General features: G+C 37.6%; 1 protein-coding gene across 1 annotated transcript in view; it reads left to right on the top strand.

Moving 5' to 3' along the window:
- LOC306997024 (NACHT, LRR and PYD domains-containing protein 3-like) overlaps positions 1 to 22,351 on the top strand; it is a 33,635-nt gene that overhangs the window by 9,212 nt on the left and 2,072 nt on the right. The window contains exons 8-11 of the mRNA XM_079610013.1: positions 4,837 to 5,007; positions 6,472 to 6,642; positions 9,166 to 9,344; positions 13,183 to 13,228. Coding sequence (XP_079466139.1) covers positions 4,837 to 5,007; positions 6,472 to 6,642; positions 9,166 to 9,344; positions 13,183 to 13,226 — 565 coding nt within the window. The 3' untranslated portion in view covers positions 13,227 to 13,228. The remainder of the gene's footprint in view (positions 1 to 4,836; positions 5,008 to 6,471; positions 6,643 to 9,165; positions 9,345 to 13,182; positions 13,229 to 22,351) is intronic.

Raw genomic sequence — 22,351 nt, 5'->3', positions numbered from 1 at the left:
TATTTGGGCTCGTCGCCATACCTGTCTCTCGTTGACTGACTGGCTTGTGTTGTTCCTTGTGTGTCCTGTCCTGTCCTGTCCTGTCCTGTCCGACTATGCGTTATGATGGGTCGTTCGCAATTCATGAGCGTTAGTGATGATGGGTCGTTCACGAATGAGCGTTAGTGATGAATGATGGATCGACTCGTTCGCGATCATATCGCGAATGAGCTTTTGATGGGTCGTTCGCGATTCACGAATGAGCCGACTCTAAGAGCCGGCTCTTTTAGGTGAACGTCGGGAGCTGGCTCGCATATCTGAAGAGCCGACTCTATTTTTACAAATTTAGCCTATAGAAATTAAATAATTATGTAATCAAAATGTAAATATTATAGTCAAAGTCATTTAAAGAGCCGTTTGTGAGCCAAAAGAGCCGGCTCTTTTCAGTGAGCTGAGTCAAAAGAGCCGAATGCCCATCACTACTATGCGTGCTTTCGAACACCCGCCGTAGTGCGTGCTTTCGAGTAGAGTTGATACCTCTGATTGGCTTACAATGAAATTTTACTCTACCTCAGCCAATCGTCAGCATTTATGCGCTTGTCTCGTGCTCTGCCCACTAACCAAGGAAGAACAGTAAACAAAAGTGTTTTGCCTCTCGCTCGGAGATCTAGTTGGTCTGATGAAAAAAACCCAGCTTCATCAGTTATAGTAACGCGCCGCATTTTTTGGCAGTAACGGTAACGGCGTTATTAAGATGAGTAATCAATTAGATTACTCGTTACTGGAAAAAGTAATGCCGTTAGTAACTGTCCGCGATGTATTTTTCACTGCGTGAGAACATGGTGTGTGTGAGAGCGGCGTAGCTTGTTGGACACAAGCGGCAACCTCCCCGTCTCTCTCTTGAAACCAACACGGAAGTGAGTTAAACGACAATTCATCGACTGGCCGCTTGAGCCAAGTACACCTGGCTGCAACCTGCAGATCGGGGCATAACGCTTCTCATTGGTTAGTGGCACAGTAATGACGTCGACGCCACGGTAAACAGGAAATGCGGTTAAAGACAATGCGGTCTTTAAAACGCATGCGCCATATCGCGCTGAAAGACGCATCCTCATAAAAACAAGTGCTCTGTTTCATCCTAAAAACAACAAATTCACACTGGATTTCTTACATCACAGGCCCTATAATGTAAAACGCAATTGCATAAAGGTATAACAATATATATTGGCTCGCACTGAAGGTCTTAAGATAAGTTATATTATGCTGTTTATGTGCATTTGCTTTGTTTCTTGATTGCAAGCTCCTCAAGTCACTGATTCTTTTCCAGACGGTCTTCAAAACGCATGGGCAAATTTGAAATAATACTTTAATAAAATGATAAAGTATTAAAAAAAAACTCTAAAGTAATAATGAAAGCAGCAAAAAGGAGAACGCATATCCATAGTTTTAACAATGCCTGATCTAAGGTAAACTTATAAGGAATTATAGAGTAATATCTGTGTAGTATTTTAAAAGTTTTTCACATTCTGTTGCACTTCACTGAGTAAATTACAAAATTACTGTAAACATTGACACCTTATATATTTCTTATTTTAATTATTCCTCTGTAATAGTTCTTGTTTATTTGTGTGCATTATATAGGCTATTATAAAACATTTATACCATATAGTACATTGTCAATCTCTGTATCCCATAGTGTTGTCACGATACCAAAATTATTGTTTCGATACGATACCAAGTCAAGTATTGCGATTTCGATACCTTTTCGATACTTTTCCTAAAAAGGGTAAACACTCCTAAACAGTCTCTCAAATGTGTTTTATTTTTTCAAATGCTTTATTTTAAAACCAGGACAACATTCTTATCATATAACACACTAATAAATGAACATATGAACAACAATTATATTAAACATATTAACAACAATTATATTAAACATATGAACAACAATTATATTAAACATATGAACAACAATTATATTAAACATATGAACAAACAATTATATTAAACATATGAACAAAAAAAATATGAAATATCAAAACATAAATAACAAATTAAAGCAATGGCAGGGTCCGAAATTAACTTTTTGGCTCACCTGCCACGGGGACTGGTAGATGAAAAAATCCACCAGCCAAGCATATTTTTTACCGGCCAAAATAATAAAACAGCCTTTTTGTGTCACATATACATTAATTTCAGTACATTTAATTGGGATAATAAGGTAGAGACTGCTGGACAGAGGAGGAAGAGACTGCTGGACAGAGGCGGAAGAGACTGCTGGACAGAGGCGGAAGAGACTGCTGGACAGAGGCGGAAGAGACTGCTGGACAGAGGCGGAAGAGACTGCTGGACAGAGGCGGAAGAGACTGCTGGACAGAGGCGGAAGAGACTGCTGGACAGAGGCGGAAGAGACTGCTGGACAGAGGCGGAAGAGACTGCTGGACAGAGGCGGAAGAGACTGCTGGACAGAGGCGGAAGAGACTGCTGGACAGAGGCGGAAGAGACTGCTGGACAGAGGCGGAAGAGACTGCTGGACAGAGGCGGAAGAGACTGCTGGACAGAGGCGGAAGAGACTGCTGGACAGAGGCGGAAGAGACTGCTGGACAGAGGCGGAAGAGGCGGTGTCTGTGTTTCTCCGTTTCTCCGTCCATGCAATAAATGTACATCCTTGAATGAGTGTGGATTTCTAGCGCATTCACTTGAACTAGGTAACATATCTATGGTTTGACCCATTTGAGAGGCGGCCAAAATCTGAATTTGAAATGGACTGAATAATAAAGCTCTCTACGAACTTGACGAGCGATGCTGCGCTGACGGACCATAGACTGTAATAAAAGAGTGACTGACATGTAACGTTATGCACATAAATCACGGTCACACACACACTCTCAGAGTAATATTAAGTTACTGCATAATACATTTTCAACTAGCAGAATAGCTGTACAGAATCACGATACACAGTCTCACTTGTAGCTATGTCTTTTAACTATAATATTTCGAAGAGCAAAAACAGGACCTTTTAATTGGCATTCTGATTTCTATCATCAACGGTCACTTTAGCGCGAGGCCCTGTGGAGTCACAGACGTGGTACTGTGAGTAGCATTAGCTCCGATTAGCTCAGCCTCCCCCAAGCCTGAGCTAACTCGATAACGCCGCGCTAGGTGGGCGTGGTTTCAGACAGCCAGGCTCCTCAGCTCCGCCTCTTTGCCCATATTCTGTTATCCAGGAGTGACGAGCAGTGACGCAAAGCCAAGATGGCGACGGCCGGCTCTGCCTACTTTAGGCTTCAAAAATGCTCTTCAGAAACCTACGGGTGACGTCACGGACACTACGTCCATATTTTTTTACAGTCTATGGTTGGACACAGCAACAGTAACTAAAGGGGGCGGGTCTTGGCGAACGGTCAATTGGCCATCGGTCCTCTCAGCAGCAAGAAAAACAAAACTTTTTTTCAATGGATAGAGAGCCTAAGTATCCCCTCCGCTTCCGGCTCGTAGGACCTTATTTCGGAAAAAATATGAATGGTTGTCAATGGTGAGAGACAACTTATCTTTTTATTCCGTCTGAACTGTGCCCTGAATTACACATATGATGTTTGTCATTTAAAAGATAATTATGAAAGTCAAGAAAGTCGCAGTTTGTCATAAAACAGAAGATTTATGTGAAAATCACTCAATGAACTGCATCACCAAGAAGAGAAACAACGAGCATCCGTTGCTTGTATGTGTGTGTGTGTGTGTGTGCAGTCTGATACAAAACACTCAGGCATGACGGCGTAACGTTACGACTATAACGTAAGACTATAGAAAAAATGACAGACGTTAGCTTCAGTAAAGTTAGCTTCATTCATTGAGAGAAACGGTATGACGTCACGTGCGCTTTTTGGGTTTGTAGTCTTTGTAATGATGTATTTTCACAGTCTTACACCTCAACAGTTTTACATCAAACTGCGACTTTTTTGACTTTAAAATGTATCTTTTAAATTGACAAACATCATATGTGTAATTCAGAGCACAATTCAAACGAGATCAAAATATTTGTTGTCTCTCGCCATTGACTACCATACAATATTTTTCCACTGCATAAAGAAAATCTATTTTGCATTATTTATTTTTTGTTAATGAGAGGATTCGTGAGCGTGAAGAAATCGGCACTGAACAAAAAAGAGATCAGCAAACATGTCTGTGATTGGCTACATTTCTTACCGCTGCAAAAACACGTTGTAAATAGAAACATTTGACCATGAACCTTGGAAAATAATTTTACATTACATTACATTTACAGTTGTCAATGTCACTGCACTTTTATTTGTATAGCACTATTAAAACAACATGTTGACCAATGTGCTTTACATAATCTCATTAATTAAATACATACAAAACTTCAAAAGGATGAATAGGCCATGGCAATCAAATGTGTCTTAAAACATGTAGAGAGTCAGTGTCACTAACATGTAATGGTAAGCTATTCCAGAGTATTGGCGCTACTGCCCCAAATGCACGATCCCCTTTCTGGCTTCCTGATCTCAAAGTTCTTCCTGTCTGATACTCCATTAACAGATCTGATAAATACATCGGTGTAAGGCCATGAAGAGATTTATACACCAGTAAAAGAAGTTTAAAATCAATCCTATATTGTACAGGGAGCCAATGTAGAGAGACCAAGGATGGAGTGATGTGTTCACTTTTTTAATATTCATTAATAATCTCGTTGCAGCGTTTTGAACCTTTTGCAGTCGTATAATAGATGCCTGACTAATACCTTTATATACAGTTAAATTATATTGGAATTTAAATTAGTTGGAAAGCTCTTCGATAGTGTTTAAATTATGCTATTTGATTTTCATCTCTCTACAGGTTGAGTAATTGTGATCTCACAGATGAAGGTTTTGCTGCTCTGACTTCAGCTCTGAGATCAAACCCTGAACACCTGAGAGAACTGAGTCTGTCTGAGAATAAAATAGGAGAATCAGTGAATCTGCTGTCTGATGTCCTACAGAATCCTCTCTGTAAACTGGAGATACTGGGGTAAGATCATATTTGACTCTCACACATGAATCACAATGTAAAGTATATTTGAAGTGTTCAGCCTCTTTCTGCTGCTGTGAGTTCAGATTATTGAGCTGTAAATGATTGAACACATGAGCTGATCCTCAATAACATGAAACTGCAGGACTGAGAGTCACACTGGAATACACACTTTCACACACAACCAACATTTCAGTCTCTTGACTTTAAACAGACTCGAGCTCAACACAGTCAGAACTGATTTGTTGTTGTTGTTGTTGTTTATTTATTTTGAACATGTAAAAAAATATATACATATACATATATATACACATACATATATATATATATGTACACATACACATTCATAAAACAAAAAATATATATATACAGACATGCATACATATACAAACTTAAAATAAAAATAGCAGCTAAATAAGGTCATGTACTTCAGCACAATCTTCCAAAATTATTGTAAGTAATTCAAATTAGAAGTTCCCATGTTCAAAAAGGAGCAGGAAGAAGTTCATAACAAACTTTTCAAGTCCTACCCCCTTTCTCTATGTCTAACAATTTGATTCTTCTTTAGATATTTTATACATACATCTTTTCATACACCGTATATCTACCTACAGTTCACATAAACCCATGCATTCACATAAATACAGATGTATAGATACAAACATACACACACCCGCATTTAAATGTTTTCCCCTTTTCTTTTCTACTTTCATTTCCGTATATCTTATTCATTTCCCTCTATCTATAGCAGATCAAATAATAACACCTCCATACTAAACTTAATTTATAGACCAAGGAACCAATATACAATACTTTCACCTCGAGTCCTTTTCGTATCTATTTAATATATTCAGTTTAAATAGTCTTTTAAATTTACTTATTGTTGTACATGATTTCATCTCTTCGTTGCAACTGTTCCATACATTAACTCCTTTGGTTGTGATGCAGTGATATTTAGAATTTGTTCTTATACATTGCTTTTTAAATACAAATTTTCCTCTTAAGTGATGTCAGAACTGAGAAATGAAGAACATGCTGGATTCATTCTTACTGTTAATTATGATCATCTTTCTGCATTGACACTTTCTAAAGTATTGTTTTTAATAAAAAAAAAAGTAAAAAACTAACAAACAAAAAACACACTAATTGACACTCCATACATATTACACAGTACAGATCTAAGTAACAGTAAAACTAACTTATGTTATGAACAGTCTCATTTATTAAAGCAGATTTTGCACAAGACTGAATTTTAATATAGTGCAAATAAGAGATTATTTTTCCTGATTGAATGATACTTTAGATGTTTTATGATCATGTTTTGTGACATTTTAGATCTCAATCTAATGATCCATCAAACATATTAATTGGTGCTTTAAGTTTGAACTTTCTCTTTAATAATGGATTCACTGCTAAACTGATCTGATCTGAACTGAGAGTGAAGTGTGTCATTGTTCTCTACAGGTTGAGTAATTGTGATCTCACAGATGAAGGTTTTGCTGCTCTGACTTCAGCTCTGAGATCAAACCCTGAACACCTGAGAGAACTGAGTCTGACTGGGAATAAAATAGGAGAATCAGTGAATCTGCTGTCTGATGTCCTACAGAATCCTCTCTGTAAACTGGAGAAACTGTGGTAAGATCATATTTGACTCTCACACATGAATCACAATGTAAAGTATATTTGAAGTGTTCAGCCTGAAGTGACGACAGCTTCCTTGATTTAAATGTGTCTAAAACTAAATAATTAATCATAGACTTTAGGAAGCACAGTGACAAACCAAAACTGAGTGTAATACACAATGGAAATGTTCAAATAGTCCAAACATAAGTTCTTAGGCACAGTGTTTGACTCACAACTAAAATCCAGTGAGAACACTAATCATTATTAAGCGAGAGACCAGAGAATATATCTACTGAGGAAGCTTACCTCTTTTGGGGTCTGTAAAATAATTATATGCTCATTTTATCAAACCTTCATTTAGAGCCTATTAACATTTTCTTTCTTGTGTTGGTTTAATGGACTCTCTGTGAAAGACAAAAAGAGCTTGAGGGACATTGTTAAGCTATGCTCAAAAATCACTGGTACCCAGTTAAGAGAAAGCAGAATATTGTGCCAACCAGATCATGTACTCAGTGATGTATTTGTTATCATGCAGTCAGGTCGGCGGTATTATGAGCCAATGCGGAAAACTACCCGCTATGCAAACTCATTCATTCCCTCTGCTATAAGACTGTTGAAAACACAACTACAACAAAACTTTTTTTTGCACTCTGTGTGTGTGTGTGTGTGTGTGTGTGTGTGTGTGTGTGTGTGTGTGTGTTAGTGTGTTAGTGAGTTAGTGAGTTAGTGAGTGAGTGAGTGAGTGAGGGGGGGGGGGGGGGGGGTGATCCTCAATAACATGAAACTGCAGGACTGAGAGTCACACTGAAATACACACTTTCACACACAATCAACATTTCAGTGTCTTGACTTTAAACAGACTCGAGCTCAACACAGTCAGAACTGAGAAATGAAGAACATGCTGGATTCCTTCTTACTGTTAATTTTGTTCATCTTTCTGCATTGACACTTTCTAAAGTATTTTTTAACTTTGTAAAAAGATAAAAAGATAGAAAACTTGTAAAAACAAAGAATCACTTAAATTTGAAGTCAGATTAAATTCTGCATGGAGTCAGAATTAAAATTCAAGATCAACTGTTTAATAAATTAAAGTGATGTTTCCAGAAAACGCCTGAAAAGACAGACACACACCAGTGACGAAACAGCTACACACACACACACACACACACACACACACACACACACACACACACACACACACACACACACACACACACACACACACACACACACACACACAGTACAGATCTAAGTAACAGTAAAACTAACTTATGTTGTGAAAAGTGTCATTTATTAAAGCAGATTTTGCACAAGATTGGATTTTATTATAGTGCAAATAAGAGATTATTTTTCCTGATTGAATGATACTTTAGAGGTTTTATGATCATGTTTTGTGACATTTTAGATCTCAATCTAATGATCCATCAAACATTAATTTGTGCTTTAAAGCTACAATATATATAAAAATTAGCCGCTAGGGGTCGCTAACCTCTTACAATAACAAAGCCGTACGTTGATGACGTAACATTTCCTGCTGAATTATAGAACTTGTCGTCAAGTCGATGGATCTAATAATGTTTATGGATGAGTGAATACATTTATGTTTTTATCATGACTGAGGTATGAAGCAGGGCGCGATTGCTAATGAGAGACAAATATCAGCGCCACACGCGAGTCTCGCGGATATAAAGGAATACGGACATTTCATTCTACCGAACTAGCCGCAAGTGCAGAAAGACTACTCACACAGGTCAGTTTATTTGACGAATTAAACTTGTGAGGTAAAGCAGCGCTGCTTCACTAGGTCTACACTATCACACTAAACTAAACTACATTTGAGTGTGGTGAAAGTTATAATGTTATTCTATGTGTTAGTTTGTTGTCTGTATGAGACTAGCAGTAAGCTAGATCAACATTAGAATAACATACACATCATATTCTTACATTTCATAATGTTGAGCTGTATTGATTAGTGTTATGTACATTTGCTCACCTGTCTAATAAAGTACATGTGAGAGCTCTGTCAAGTCGAAGTTTGTCACGGACATGGAGCTCTCTGCATCTCAAAAACACAACGCTGATATTGGTCCTCGTTGTAGTTCTCCTGTTGTCACAAATTCTTGCCACGGTCCATAATGTTTGAACGAAACAACAACAGCGTGCAGCTTGACGTTGCACTACACAGTTGTCCACGTCTGTCGCCATGGTTACTATGGCAGTACTACTGAGTACTACGAGCGGAAACCAGGTATAACACGGATATTGCGTCATAGACAGGTGACATTTTTTTCCGGGACGGACCATTATTTAAAATTGGAATTTCTCTGAAATTAAAAATCTTTGTGAACTTTTGGGATATTGTAAGTACACAGCTGCAGAAAATATATCACACTGTGCAAGTGATTTTTGGATATTTTATTACAAAAATCTTACATATTGTATCTTTAAGTTTGAACTTTCTCTTTAATAATGGATTCACTGCTAAACTGATCTGATCTGAACTGAGAGTGAAGTGTGTGTCATTGTTCTCTACAGGTTGAGTTATTGTGGCGTCACAGATGAAGGTTGTGTTGCTCTGACTTCAGCTCTGAGATCAAACCCTGAACACCTGAGAGAACTGGATCTGTCTGGGAATAAAATAGGAGATTCAGGAAGGAAGTTGCTCTCTGATCTGAAGGATGATCCACATTATAAACTGGAGACATTACACTACTGTGAGTATATCTTTATTTCAAGTCTTTAAATTGACCCAATTTCAGTGACAGTTCTCATTTGTGTGTAACTGGAGAATATCATTCATTCATTTTCATTTATATTTTTATTTCATTCTTTTGAAAAAGAAATGAAAAGGAGCAGAAAGAAGATAAACTTATAATATCTGCCCCTTATCAACATAAGTTAAATTACAATTCCAAAGAGGTGCGCTTACAACACACATCTACTTTGCAACACATATACAAAGACATAAATCAAATATCACATTTCCTGCTAAATTGATGCATTATATTTTTCTATTAGTAATGCTTTTACACTCTTCTTAAAAACAAAAAACGATGTTGAAGTTTTAATTTAACTATTTAGGTTGTTCCACAGACTGACACCTTGTATTGAGACACATCTTTCCTTTAATTTTTTTCTAAACTCGGGTTTCTGAAAGACTTCAGTTCCTCTTAAATTGAATTTACTAACTCTCTTGATGAATCTATTTAGCAATTTATCCGGTAATGTTTTCAGATGAGCTTTATACATTATTTTTAGAAGGCTATATTCTAATAAGTCATTGAATTTTAACGAATTTTAATTTGTGTGGGCCCTATATTCACTTCCATTTACAACGCGAATGGCACGTTTTTGTAATTTAAAAACAGGTTCTATATAAGTCTTGTTTGCACTTCCCCATGCTTCAATGCAATAGGTCAGATGTGGAACAATCAATGAATTATATAACAAAATTAAGGCACATTTATTAACAGATTATTTTACCTTATGTAACACGGCTATAATTTGGGATACCCTAGATTTAACATGGTCAATATGGAATTTCCATGTCAACTGCGCATCAATCACAACACCTAAAAACTTAAACTCATGAGTCCTTTCAATCTGTACTCCTTGTACTGACAATGCTGCATCTAAATCCTTATTTATACAACTAAAAATCATAAATTTTGTCTTACTGATATTTAAAGACAGTCTATTTGCGTTAAACCATCTCATAATTTTCCCAAACTCAAACTCTACAACTTGTAATACCTCATTTATATTTTTGCCAGCATAAAATAAAGTAGTATCATCCGCAAACAAAATACATTTGAGTAACTTAGAAACATTTGCTATATCATTCACATAAAGAAGAAAAAGTACTGGACCTAGTACCGATCCCTGGGGTACACCACAATTTATTGGACAATTTCTTGATTTTATGCTATTGATTTCAACAAACTGCTCTCTGTCTTTTAAATAATTTTTGACCCACTGATGAGCTATACCTCTTATACCATATTTATATAATTTACTCAATAATATTTCGTGGTCTAAGGTGTCGAACGCTTTTTACAAGTCCGCGAAGACACTTACAGTAACATATTTCTTATCCATAGCATTGGTTATTTCTTCTACCAGTTCCAAAATTGCTGTTGCAGTTGAATGATTTGAGCCAAATCCAAATTGACTATTAGTTAACAATTCGTTTTTATCCCAATTTTTTTTTAATCTAATCACAAATAATTTATAATTCACAGATAATTATAATTATCAGATAATTCAGCCTCACTTTAGTCTCTGTAAATTATTTTTTAATAAGAGTTTAATTCTGTGATGTGAATATGATTTATGAATAGGCTCGGTCTATATTAATATTTTCATAATATATTAATAATTCGATTTAGTGTTTACATGAAGCCGTTTCAGTCGGAGCTGTCAATCTGATTACTAACAGATTATTTGGTTGCATGTAAACGTGAGTGAGTGAGTGAGTGAGATAAAGCGAGATTTGTTTATCATTTGCTGTTATTGATCTTTTCCAGTTTTTCATTAATATCTCTGTCTGTAATATGAATATTGTAGCGAACCGCTAGTCAAAAGGAACAAATATTTAATTAATAATCATAATAAATAACACAAAAAATAAATCTATACAATTTCATTATAATCATGAGAATTTGTTCGAACGAAAAACTAAAAATGGCAACAAAAAGAGGTGTGGTTTTGAGTGACGGAGAAGCGAAAAGAAAAGAGGAAGTAGAGAAGCGGAAGAGAGAGTCTGGTCGGGAAGTTGAATCCGCGTCTGGAAAAGTCTGAGGGAAAACGAGGCGTTGTTACAGCGTGTCGTGAAGTGCTCGGTGGGATTATTGTTCATGTCGACAAAGTCTGAACGTCTGCATTATGGAATACTGGCGTACGGACGCGCATGCGATGATTGAGTGGCTAATCGAACTGGAACCTGGACGCCGCGGGTGAACACCAACGCGAAAAGAGAAAACTTGAGAAACTGCAGAATTCTCAAGTTTTACCCTGTGAGTGTTAATCCCTTCTGTGACAAGTTTCCGACGTATTGATCATCGAAAGGTTAAATGAGAATTAAGTCTTCCCTGCGCTCTCAACTTTCTGACTCTAAATAGCCTACTTTTCCCTCTTCTTGCAAAACCTTAAACTCTTCGTCAGGAACGATTATTATCCTCTCTATCTGCTACTAAAATATTATTTGATTTAATTTTGTTTTTATTATAATTTTACTTATATTTTGAACTGTTTTGGGATTATTTTTGTTGTAGTTTTCTTTTGTCTAATTGTGAACTATCTCAGTCTGTGCGCAACCAATTTATTTATTTTGATTTCTGAGAGCTTGCGGCTGGACACTGATTGATTTTTAGATATTTTTTTGTTGTTGGAAAAAATCATATAAATGGACTTAATGAAACAGCAAGACTCTAGCTATGTTTTTCTGTAATCGGAGAATACAAATAGTTTTAACTATTTATTTAATTATTTAAACTGTCTGGCGCCCAAAGTGAACATTAAAAAAAAGTTGAATAACTCACCGTTACAATATACTAATATCTCTGGCTGTTTTTCCTAAAATGATCTCCAGATGTGATGTGACTCAGTAATGTCTCACACTCATATGTGTCTGTCTGTGTGTTTTATTGCAGGACTCTCAGTGTTTAGATAATAGCAGCTTTGAATTGTTTCAAATTTATTATATATTGATTACAATGTAGATGTGAAACACTCAAAATACGTGGCAAACGGTTAAAGCAAAGTGAAAAGTGGGAAAAGTTTTTATACGTTTTACCAAGAGTTTGACTACAGAAGAGATGTTGTAAATTATACCAGCAGAGGAAGACAAAGATTATGCAAATGATTTCACTAAACATTTATTTCTGTCAAATATTTTATATGATGATCTATTAATGTTTTCAAATAAATCTTCGCATTCTTTTACTGGTTTCTTGTTTTTTTCCCTCTGCCTCTGAACACAGTTATTTACTAATTGCAATGTTAATTTCTATCATATTCCTCCTAAAACCAACAACAAAATAACAGTGATATGAGTGCGGCAGCGATTTGATCCAGAAATCAATCCGGAGGGTCAGTGTTTGTTACACTAATCTAGTTAAAAAGTGTATTCATGATCGAAAGTGTTACTTATATAATTTATGTTAATATTATTTTAAGTGTTACCCAAGTTAACGTCTAATTATAATAGAGCTTTTTCTTGAACTTTCCTGAGAAAAAAGACTAGCTACTGCTAATAGATACACAGATCATGTAAGATATGCTGCTGCTTCATAAATAATATACATAAATCCTGTAGCAGATCTAGGCAGGTGGAGCTGGGCAGGTGGAGGGGTTCAGAGGAACTTCAGGACCAGCTTGCAGCAAACTAATAACCAAACTTTTTAAATGATTAGCAAGCGATCTCATTGGCTGCAGGATCAGCAGAGGCCAATCAGCTTGTGCCTTGCAGTATTGATGTGATTGCTTGCAGATTGCATGTAAAAGACCATCAGCCTGCGCCCTCTAGAGTTTCATGACTGACATGTTTTGCAGATGCGTGTACGAACCGTCCAGGACTGTGTTTCATGATGCTCTGAAGGTGAGTGCCTGAAGATTGTGGATATATTAAGTATTTATTTACACTTTTCAGTCTAGGCCGTTTACATCTGGTATTAAAGGGGGGGTAAAATACTTAGTTTCAGTCAATCTCATGTTAATCTTGAGTACCTATAGAGTAATAGTGCGTCCTTCATATCTCCAAAAAGTCTTTAGTTTCATCATATTTATAAAATAAAAATACAGCTTTCCGATTCTATCCGGAAAAAGCCGAGGTCCTTGATTCTGGGCGTGGGCGGAGCTATAGAGTCAAGCGGGAGCAAACTGCATCCACTGTTCCAGTAACACTGGGTTCTTTGGGAAACTGAACAAGGTAAACTTTCCCTCACATCCCAAAACACACTTTTTTGGAGACATTCTTGACATCAACCATTCCTAGTTAGCGCTGATGATGATAATTTCCGGTAGTAGCGCGTCGATGAGCGCGGTCTTTCTCTCCTCTGGTCGACGTGTGCGTGAACGCGCTTTTCCGAGAGCAATGCTCATATAAGGAGTTCCACTCTGGTCTACGTCATTAGATCTACGATAGAAAAAAACCAGCCGAAACGTGTTGCAACCCGAAGTATGATTTTCAGCACAGAAATTCTCTGTTATTCGTTCAAAATAACTTTTCAAACTTTGGCCATTATAAGCATGAGAATCTATCTCTTTAACACTGTAAACAACTCTGAATATATGAAACACCATTGTACCCCCCCTTTAAGATGCGTTTTGGTCGATCGAATCACAAGTGAATGAGGGAGACACATTCCCATTTACACCTGGTGTTTTAATCCGTCACTTTTGTCCACTTTAAATCACTTCTGTCCTGATCTCTTCGAGGGAAGGGTCTATGGGTGGGTAAATGTATGGCTTTTTCAGATCTTTCAATCTAATGGATGAAATAAGTTCACGCAATTTACATATGAATACGACTGAATACAATGAAAAAATACACTGAGAGCATCAGCTTTAGTTTCTGCTCTGACAGACGCAAGACCAGCCGAACACTGAGTGTGTGTTAGAAATCAGGAATGATAAGAGAACATTGTGCTTGTCACGGTTTTCAAACCAAACTTGGGTCTTCAGTCGACAAATTTAAACCCCGTCTTACTAGTGCACTTCCCATAATGTTTATGCATTAGATCAGTAGTCGGAGATCAGACGGTCTTTTGTGGCTGTTTGAACACATTCGACCACATGAGCGTTACACATTACGAAAGCAATCCGGCCGAATGTGTTTTCAACTACCTCTAGAAGTGGTCGAAAGTGAACAAGCTCAAAACCCCATTTACACTTGTATTTAGTGTCGTCCACTTGTGACCAAAATGCATCTTAATACAAGCTGTAAACGGGGCCATAGTGTCGATATTGCAGTATTGCATAATTGCAGCTGAAGTGCACATTGCTTTTATTTTGTACTGTTTATTGGTGTCAGTCATTTTTTTATTGCTCTGGGTGCAATAATGCAAGATTTTCCTTTAAAAGACATTCCAACGAACCCTCTTTCTTTCTTTCTTTCTTTCTTTCTTTCTTTCTTTCTTTCTTTCTTTCTTTCTTTCTTTCTTTCTTTCTTTCTTTCTTTCTTTCTTTCTTTCTTTCTTTCTTTCTTTCTTTCTTTCTTTCTTTATCTCTTGCTTTCTTGAGGGTTGGTCGTGTTGTTGAAAACCGGCCATTCTCAGATTTCACTCATGATTAGCAGAATATCTTATACTCAAATAAATGTGTTTTTGTGTTGGATGGTGTCTAGCATGCTGCTTCAGAAGAAAAGAAACAAAATAACAATTTTCTGTTTTGCATTGATGTGTTTTAATTCTCCAACTGTCAGTTGCTGACCGATATCAGAACCATGTAAAATTCCTTTATCTCTTCGATATCGCTGAATTCTGTCTCTAAGATAAAGCAAATGCATGCAAATGTCTCCTGTTTTATGGCTTGTTCTCTGTCAGGTCTGCACTAAAGCTCCTCATAACAGCGAGAAGCCGCTTGAACCCGTGAAACAATAGGTTACTGTCGTAACCCTGGTTCTCTGAAACATCGAGTGGAGAGATCCACATATGGCAAGGGCATCCGTACCTGTCCTCTGCAGAAGCATCCGATTGCACCGACAGACAGAAGTGCGCAGCTAATGCCAGGTAAGGGCCCACCCCCTTACCTGAGGGCAGATAAAGCCTGCATGCGCTACTGTTCTCCGGTATATTTGCTTCTCATGCAGTAAGTGGGGCAAAGTTGGTGGATCTTTCCACTCTATGTTTCAGAGAACCAGGGTTACGACAGTAACCCATTGTTCTCTTTCATCATCTTGTGTTCGAGATCCACATATGGGAAAGACATGGACAGCTCCCCGATTGGCCAATATACTCACAGTGAGGTTCTGTAAGCCAGAGAAAGACGGTCACCCGAAGGGTCGGTGCCTGACGCCCGTTTCACACATACTCCGTTTGCAGTGCGTTTGCGGTGCGTATTTTTTTCCGTACCCATGTTAACAGGTTAGAGCTTTCACACTGCACACGGATGCGGTCCGGCAATCCGTTCCAGTTGCGGTGCGTATACAGCAGTGCAGCGATCGTTTACGCACAGAGTCTATTTTTTGCTGTGCTGCACCGCACCGGAGCGTATTGTTCACATTGAAATAAATATAGATTGACAAGAAACTGTAATAATTTGATCATAGCTACTCATAATTACAGTTAATGTGTTCTACATTTACTCAATTACAGGATCAAGAAATTAAAAACGTTTTAAACGAGAATATAAATATATATTATTGCTGCATGTTGTTCTATTTAAACATGAATATGTAGGCCTACTGTGTTGCCCTTTTTATTTATTTTGTTTATCGTCACATTCAACCTTCATGTCATGCGAATTTATTAAATGTAAATGAACATCTGAATATGTAGGCTAGTTGTAGCCTATGAATTCATAAGTAAATCATATTATATAGTTTTATTTTTAAATATAAAGAAGTTAAACAGGGTGTAATTATAAGTTTGTTATAGTTATGTAGGCTAGTTATAATTAATTTTGACTATGTAATTGTAAATCAAAATGTTTAACTTTTTGGTGCTACAGCCAGCCTTATTTATAGCAGAGGAAAAATACTCGTTTTAATGTAGTGGCATGTGCTAACAATAATTATTATATCAAATGTTAATTTCCAAAAAGGTCATTTGTCTTCTGGGGGCTAGCCCTCTCCCGGTTCTTATTTTTTTTTTCAGTCTTAAAATATGTATAATCAGTATTTATACATTTGTATTCTAATTTAAAATATTTGTGTATTATATCTTAGCAACAGATATAGCGTGATAGCTTTTCTTCTGTCAACAACTCGAACTAAAACAAAGAATCACAATGATTAAAATTAATTTCATACTGTTGTAATGTCTGTAACAATGTCAAAGTTAAAGTTTGGTTTTAAAATCAAAATTACTTAGCCTACCCATTTTTTATTTTGTGACACGGAAACTACGTATCAGTAGCGCTCTGCAAACGCAGCATATGTGAAAGCACTATAGCGCGTGCTGCTCCAGTACCGCACACGCACTGCAACACGCACCGCAAACGCACTGCATACGGAGTATGTGTGAATAGGGTTGCCACCTTCAGTGTGGCAAAATAAGGGACACCCATTCACCCCCCCCCCCCCCCCCCCAAATGCTCAACTTTGACAAAGTCATTTTTATTGTTATAATTGTGATTTCATAATATGTAGATATGAATCCAACTAAAAGCTATTGAAAATATGTATTTTAGTCAAATAGCAAATGGTGTAGCTCTGCAGCCATCTACTAAAGTGATAATTTCTTTACTTTTAAAACAGCATTTTCCAAAAGATGGGCAAAAATCTTACACTAAACCATGTCAAATTATCTATATCCATGAACGTTAGAAATGTGGGTCTTTTATAAAGTGAATTTAACTTTTTTGTTTTTTACTGTTTTTGTTTAAAAAATATTTATTTATATAGCCTAAAGTAAAAAAATATATAATAAATCCTCCTAAAACTATAAATCCTAAAAAAAAAAAACTATTATGTTTCAAAATGACATTTTGTTGAAACAACACAAGTGTGACTTTTTCCCCCCACACTAACATAAAAAACAGATATTATTCAAATTTATTAAAAAAAATTGTAGATGTAGAAAGTGTTGTCAACCGTCTAAAGTCTCACATCATTTGGACAAATATAATGTTTTATTTATTTCAGCAAACGTCATTTGGGGTCGAAAAGACCCGAACAGCGCACAAGGGGTTAAAAAACGTGCAGGTTTACAGCGCATGTTCACGAGACTCAGTCGCTATAGAAACAAAGACGCTAAAATGCAATCACGCAATGAGCTTCTCTACTAAGAAATTGATTTCTTTATATTTGCTATTAGTATTATCCATACTGCAAAATCCTTATGTTTTTATTCAACTATATGTGGGCCTAATTTAAAATACGGGACAAATCGCGTCCCTTATTGATTTGATACGGGACGCATCATCTTACTTGTAAATACGGGACGATTCCGTATTTTAAGGGACGGGTGGCAACCCTATGTGTGAAACGGGCGTGACACGTCCCATAATCATGAACCTGCAATCCTGGCACACACATAACTGCTGTGCACATGCAGGACATGAAACGTGTGTGGCACACACACAATAATAACCCCAGCAACACAGCGGGACGGGTGGTCACCCTATTCACAGGACCGTCGACCTGACAAAAAAACTGCATACAGAGGCGGAGCTCGGCTACATAGGCGCCAATCAGAGCTTCAGAGCTAAGGCGAGGCTACAGATTATCTGTCCCTAAAGAACCTGCATATCTAACAGTAGTTCCGCATTAAATTAATTCATTTGCATGCAAGTTTTATTTATTTTTATACCGTGTATTCTCCGTGTAAATTCATGCACCGAACTGTGACGCCCGTACCGTTTCGGTTCAATACGAATAGTACCGTTCCACCCCTACCCAGGAAGGAATGTTAATGCATGCTAGATGACATGAATGTGCATGGCCTGCCGGTCCATTCATCCCTTGTTCTTTTATTTTTAAAGGGTAATTGGGTCGCAGGGAAGGGCTAAGAAGACCCAACCGCTAAAACAGAATGTGCTACTGAGATTGTTGACATCCAGCCGTTAGTAACGCAAAAAGGAATGAGGAGAAGCCCAACTGGCAGCAGAGCAGATGTCCTGCAGTGACACTCCCTAAACAAAGCCCAAGAGTCGGCTAAGCCCCTCGTGGAATGAGCTCTGATGTCCCCTGGGGCTGCACTCCCTGTGAGTCATATGCCAAAGCTATAGCATCCACAAGCCAATGTGAGAGGCGTTGCTTAGATATGGGACTCCCTTTGTGAGTAATAAAGAGCTGGTCGCTCTTCCGGAAAGCACTGACCCTGGCCATATACAGTGCCTAGAATAAGTGAACACACTCATGCTAAAGTTGACTAAAAAGAGGAATAAAAAAAATAATCTTTTGGAAATTGATCTTAATGCCTTAATTTTAAAAAAAAAATGAGGAAAACTCCAACCTTTAAGGACACCAATTTTCTTTGTGAATGAATAATGTATCGTAAATAAATAAATGTTCTTCCTTAAAATACAGGGTGCATAAGTCAGGACATCCCTGTGTTAAATTCCCATAGAGGCAGGCAGATTGTTATTTTTAAAGGCCAGTTATTTCATGGATCTAGTATACTCTGCATCCTGATAAAGTTCCCTTGGCCTTTGGAATTAAAATAGCCCCACATCATCACACACACTTCACCATACCTAGAGATTGGCATGGTTTTATTTCAGTTAGCCTAATAGCTGGTTTGATTTGCTCATTTTTGAGTTTCCCTAATTTTTTTAATTAAGGCATTAAGATCTGTTAGGGGGGTAACAGTTATAAGACCCGAGACCAGATATGATGAAAGAAGACCAGGAGTCGTGAAGTTCAATCAAAAGGATAAAAATTTACTGAAGAATAGTTTGCAGTTTCATCGGTAGAGCGAGCGTCAAAGTCTCACGAGGAGGTCGCAAGCCAACTCTACCTTACACAAAATCATACACCAATTATACCATTTTGCAAGGGCAAGCATAGCATCATCATACATCTGATTGGCTAAGAGAACATAAAACCATAAACAATTTCCCACATGTGAGCAGATAAAAGGTGCCTATCGCCATTAGTTAGGATAGCTGTTGCCAATCCTTAGATTTAGGTCAGCGTTGACCTCGCAAGTTAGAGGAGAGCGCCAGTACGGCTGAGCGTTGTGTCCCCAGTGCCTATGTAGAAAGTCAAACGCACACACACAGAACAACACCAAATAACATCACCAAGGCCAAAGAGTGCTTGAGCTCTGCATTATCAGTTAGCCAAAACATAGCTCCTCAGGAAGGAAGGGAGAGAAATGGCATTGCTCTCTAGAGAAAATATACATGACAGAATACATTTAAAACACATGTAAAGCACTGTATAGCTTGATCTTCTTGTCCAGAGAAAAGGAGCCACATGTCACCCTTGACCCCCGGAGATTCGTGGGTTTCGTGAAGTACGTGCGAAACGTGTCCTTCGTGTTTAGGCCAGGACTGGAATGCAACATGTATTCAAGAGAAAAATATAATTTCACAAGCACAAAAGAATATAGAAATGATTATGTGATAATGCATATACTTGATTATTGATTAGTATAAAAGTAATGTAAGCATTCAAAAGGATATAGAATTAACTATATGTAACCAGAATGAGTAGATTGTGCCTTTAAATGGGCAGATGACGTAGTGGGCAGGCTGCTTAAAGTCTCGCGGGCGTTACGGAAAGGGGATTCTCTTTCGTTTGTTCTCAATGAGCGAGTTGTGTTCCTTCCTCCGCTGGCGCGTTGAATGAGTTGAATCACTGAGCCCAACAAAGATCTTTCCTGAACCAACGATTGTTTTGAGAACACAGTGTGCGTGTCATGCTTGTTTGGCTGTGGCCACCCGATGTGAGTAAACGATTAAGTTGTTTGTTTATTTCAAATCGTTAAACCTAATAAAATGTGTATTTTTTTAGGAGCATTAACACTTTGCCGAGTTGCCGACTGCGTTACAACGCGTCTGCTTTCATTGAGATTTATATGCATGATCGTAATCACCCATTAAGTGAGCCGTAGCATATCAATAACGTGAGTATTTTTATATGAATGTTTTTAAATGTATAAGGTTGTATGCGTAGCCCTGTCTGCGGGCTTTGGCCACCTGATGTGAGTGAACGAATGAGTTCGTTTGTTTATTTTAAATTGTTAAACTTAATAAAATGTGTTTTTAGGAGTATTAATATTTTGCCGAGTTGCCGACTGCATTACAACACGGCTGCTTTCATTGAGATTTATATGCATTAATCATCCATTAAGTGAGCCGTAGCGTATCGATAACGTGAGTATTTCTATATGATTGTTTTTAAATGTATAAGGTTGTATGCATGATAAACTAAATGGGTTTTGATTTCAGGTCAAACCCTTTCTTGGCAAGCGGCCGCCGTTTCTTTCCCTCAACGAACTTTGAATTTGATTAGCCTACTTTGTTTTGTTTATCTGTTATACTTTAAGTTTTGTGGTATTATTTCTTTTCAAAGTCTGTTTGTCTTATTTAGGAATTTGATTACTTTATATTTTGTTTATCTGTTATACTTTAAGTTTTGTGGTAGTTACGAGTTTCTTTGAAGTCTGTCAATTTATCACTCAATGGGAGGTCTTGTGGGATTGTGTTTTATGGTTGATTTATTTTGATTTGTTTTGTGGTTTGATAATTTCCTCCCATTGGGCGTATTTCATGATTTCAGATTGATTTGTGCTACTTTGAATGTCAATTCTATTGTTTTCCCTCTTTTTCTGTATTTAAATTATGATTTGTCTAGTTAATTAATCTGAGTTTTAGATTATTGATTTATTTTCTTAAATTGTATTTCTTTAATTTGGTTTTGATTGGTTTGGAACATTGTTTTCATTTCTTTTGAAGTTATTTTGGTTAAGTTATTTAGAGTGAGAGTGGAGTGAATTGTGGTGGTTTGTTAATTTTCTTTGGGTTCCTAAGGAATAACACTGTTGCCAACCAAGTCATACCAGCCATAAGAGAAGAACGGTGCTTGCCATTTAATAAAGAAAATCAACATTTTGTACTCTGGCTTCTAGATCATTTATTTGAACTGCCTGCGTAATAAAAGAGATCATTGTTAGGGTCCCCCATCCCAGATTGTGGGGGTGGCGTAGTCTATTCGGTCGACAATATTATAGCCAAAGGTTACATATATATATAACTGACTGTTATAAGGGATTTTGACCAACCCTTCAGATCAATTTCCAAAAGATTATTTTTTTATTCCTCTTTTTAGTCAACTTTAGCATGGGCGTGTTAACTTATTCTAGGCTCTGTATGTCTGTAAGGCACAGACAGGACACAGCATTCGGCCTCTGATCCTCCGTGGAGGAAAAAGGTGGGGTGTGAAAAGTGGACATCTCCAAAACCTCAGATTTGAATGCAGGGAAGCATTTAGGCATAAAAACCAGATTAGGCTTAAGGGAAACCTTATCTCCACTAAGAGAGAATTTAGTGCACGAGGAATGAACCGAGAGTGCATGTAGATCACTGACACGTTTAGCTGACGCCAAGGCCAAGACCAAAGCCGCCTTGAAAGACAGCAGCTTTAGGGAAATACTTCCCAGAGACTCAAAAGGATATTGAGACAGAGCCTCCAGCACCATGGAGATGTCCCATTCAGGAACAGTTCTCCTGACGACGGGCACCCTTCATAAATCTGCGGATTAGAGGGTGCTGCCTGACTGTTGAGCCCTCAAAGCCCACGTGACAGGCAGAAATTGCAGCCAAGTAGACATTAATTGTGGAAAAGGACCTCCCTTTTTCCATGAGGTCTTGAAGGAAACACAAAATATCAGGAACTGAGCACTGATATGATGTGAGACCACACCCATCACACCACCCGTCAAACACTTGCCTCTTACAACCACATAAGGACCGTGTAGAAACGGCCCTGGCATTCTGTATAGTAGCAATCACACGCGACGAAAGCCCCAGTGCGCTTAGGTTCGTCCTCTCACGGGCTAGGCTTATGATAAAGCAAGCTACATCACATAAAGTGCTGGGAATATTTAAGTTC

The sequence above is a fragment of the Phoxinus phoxinus genome (assembly GCF_949152265.1).
Source record: "Phoxinus phoxinus genome assembly, chromosome: 4".
In the NCBI taxonomy this organism is placed as follows: domain Eukaryota; kingdom Metazoa; phylum Chordata; class Actinopteri; order Cypriniformes; family Leuciscidae; genus Phoxinus; species Phoxinus phoxinus.
The sequence above is the reverse complement of the archived record's forward strand: the minus strand, read 5'-3'. Positions and strand labels throughout refer to the sequence as shown.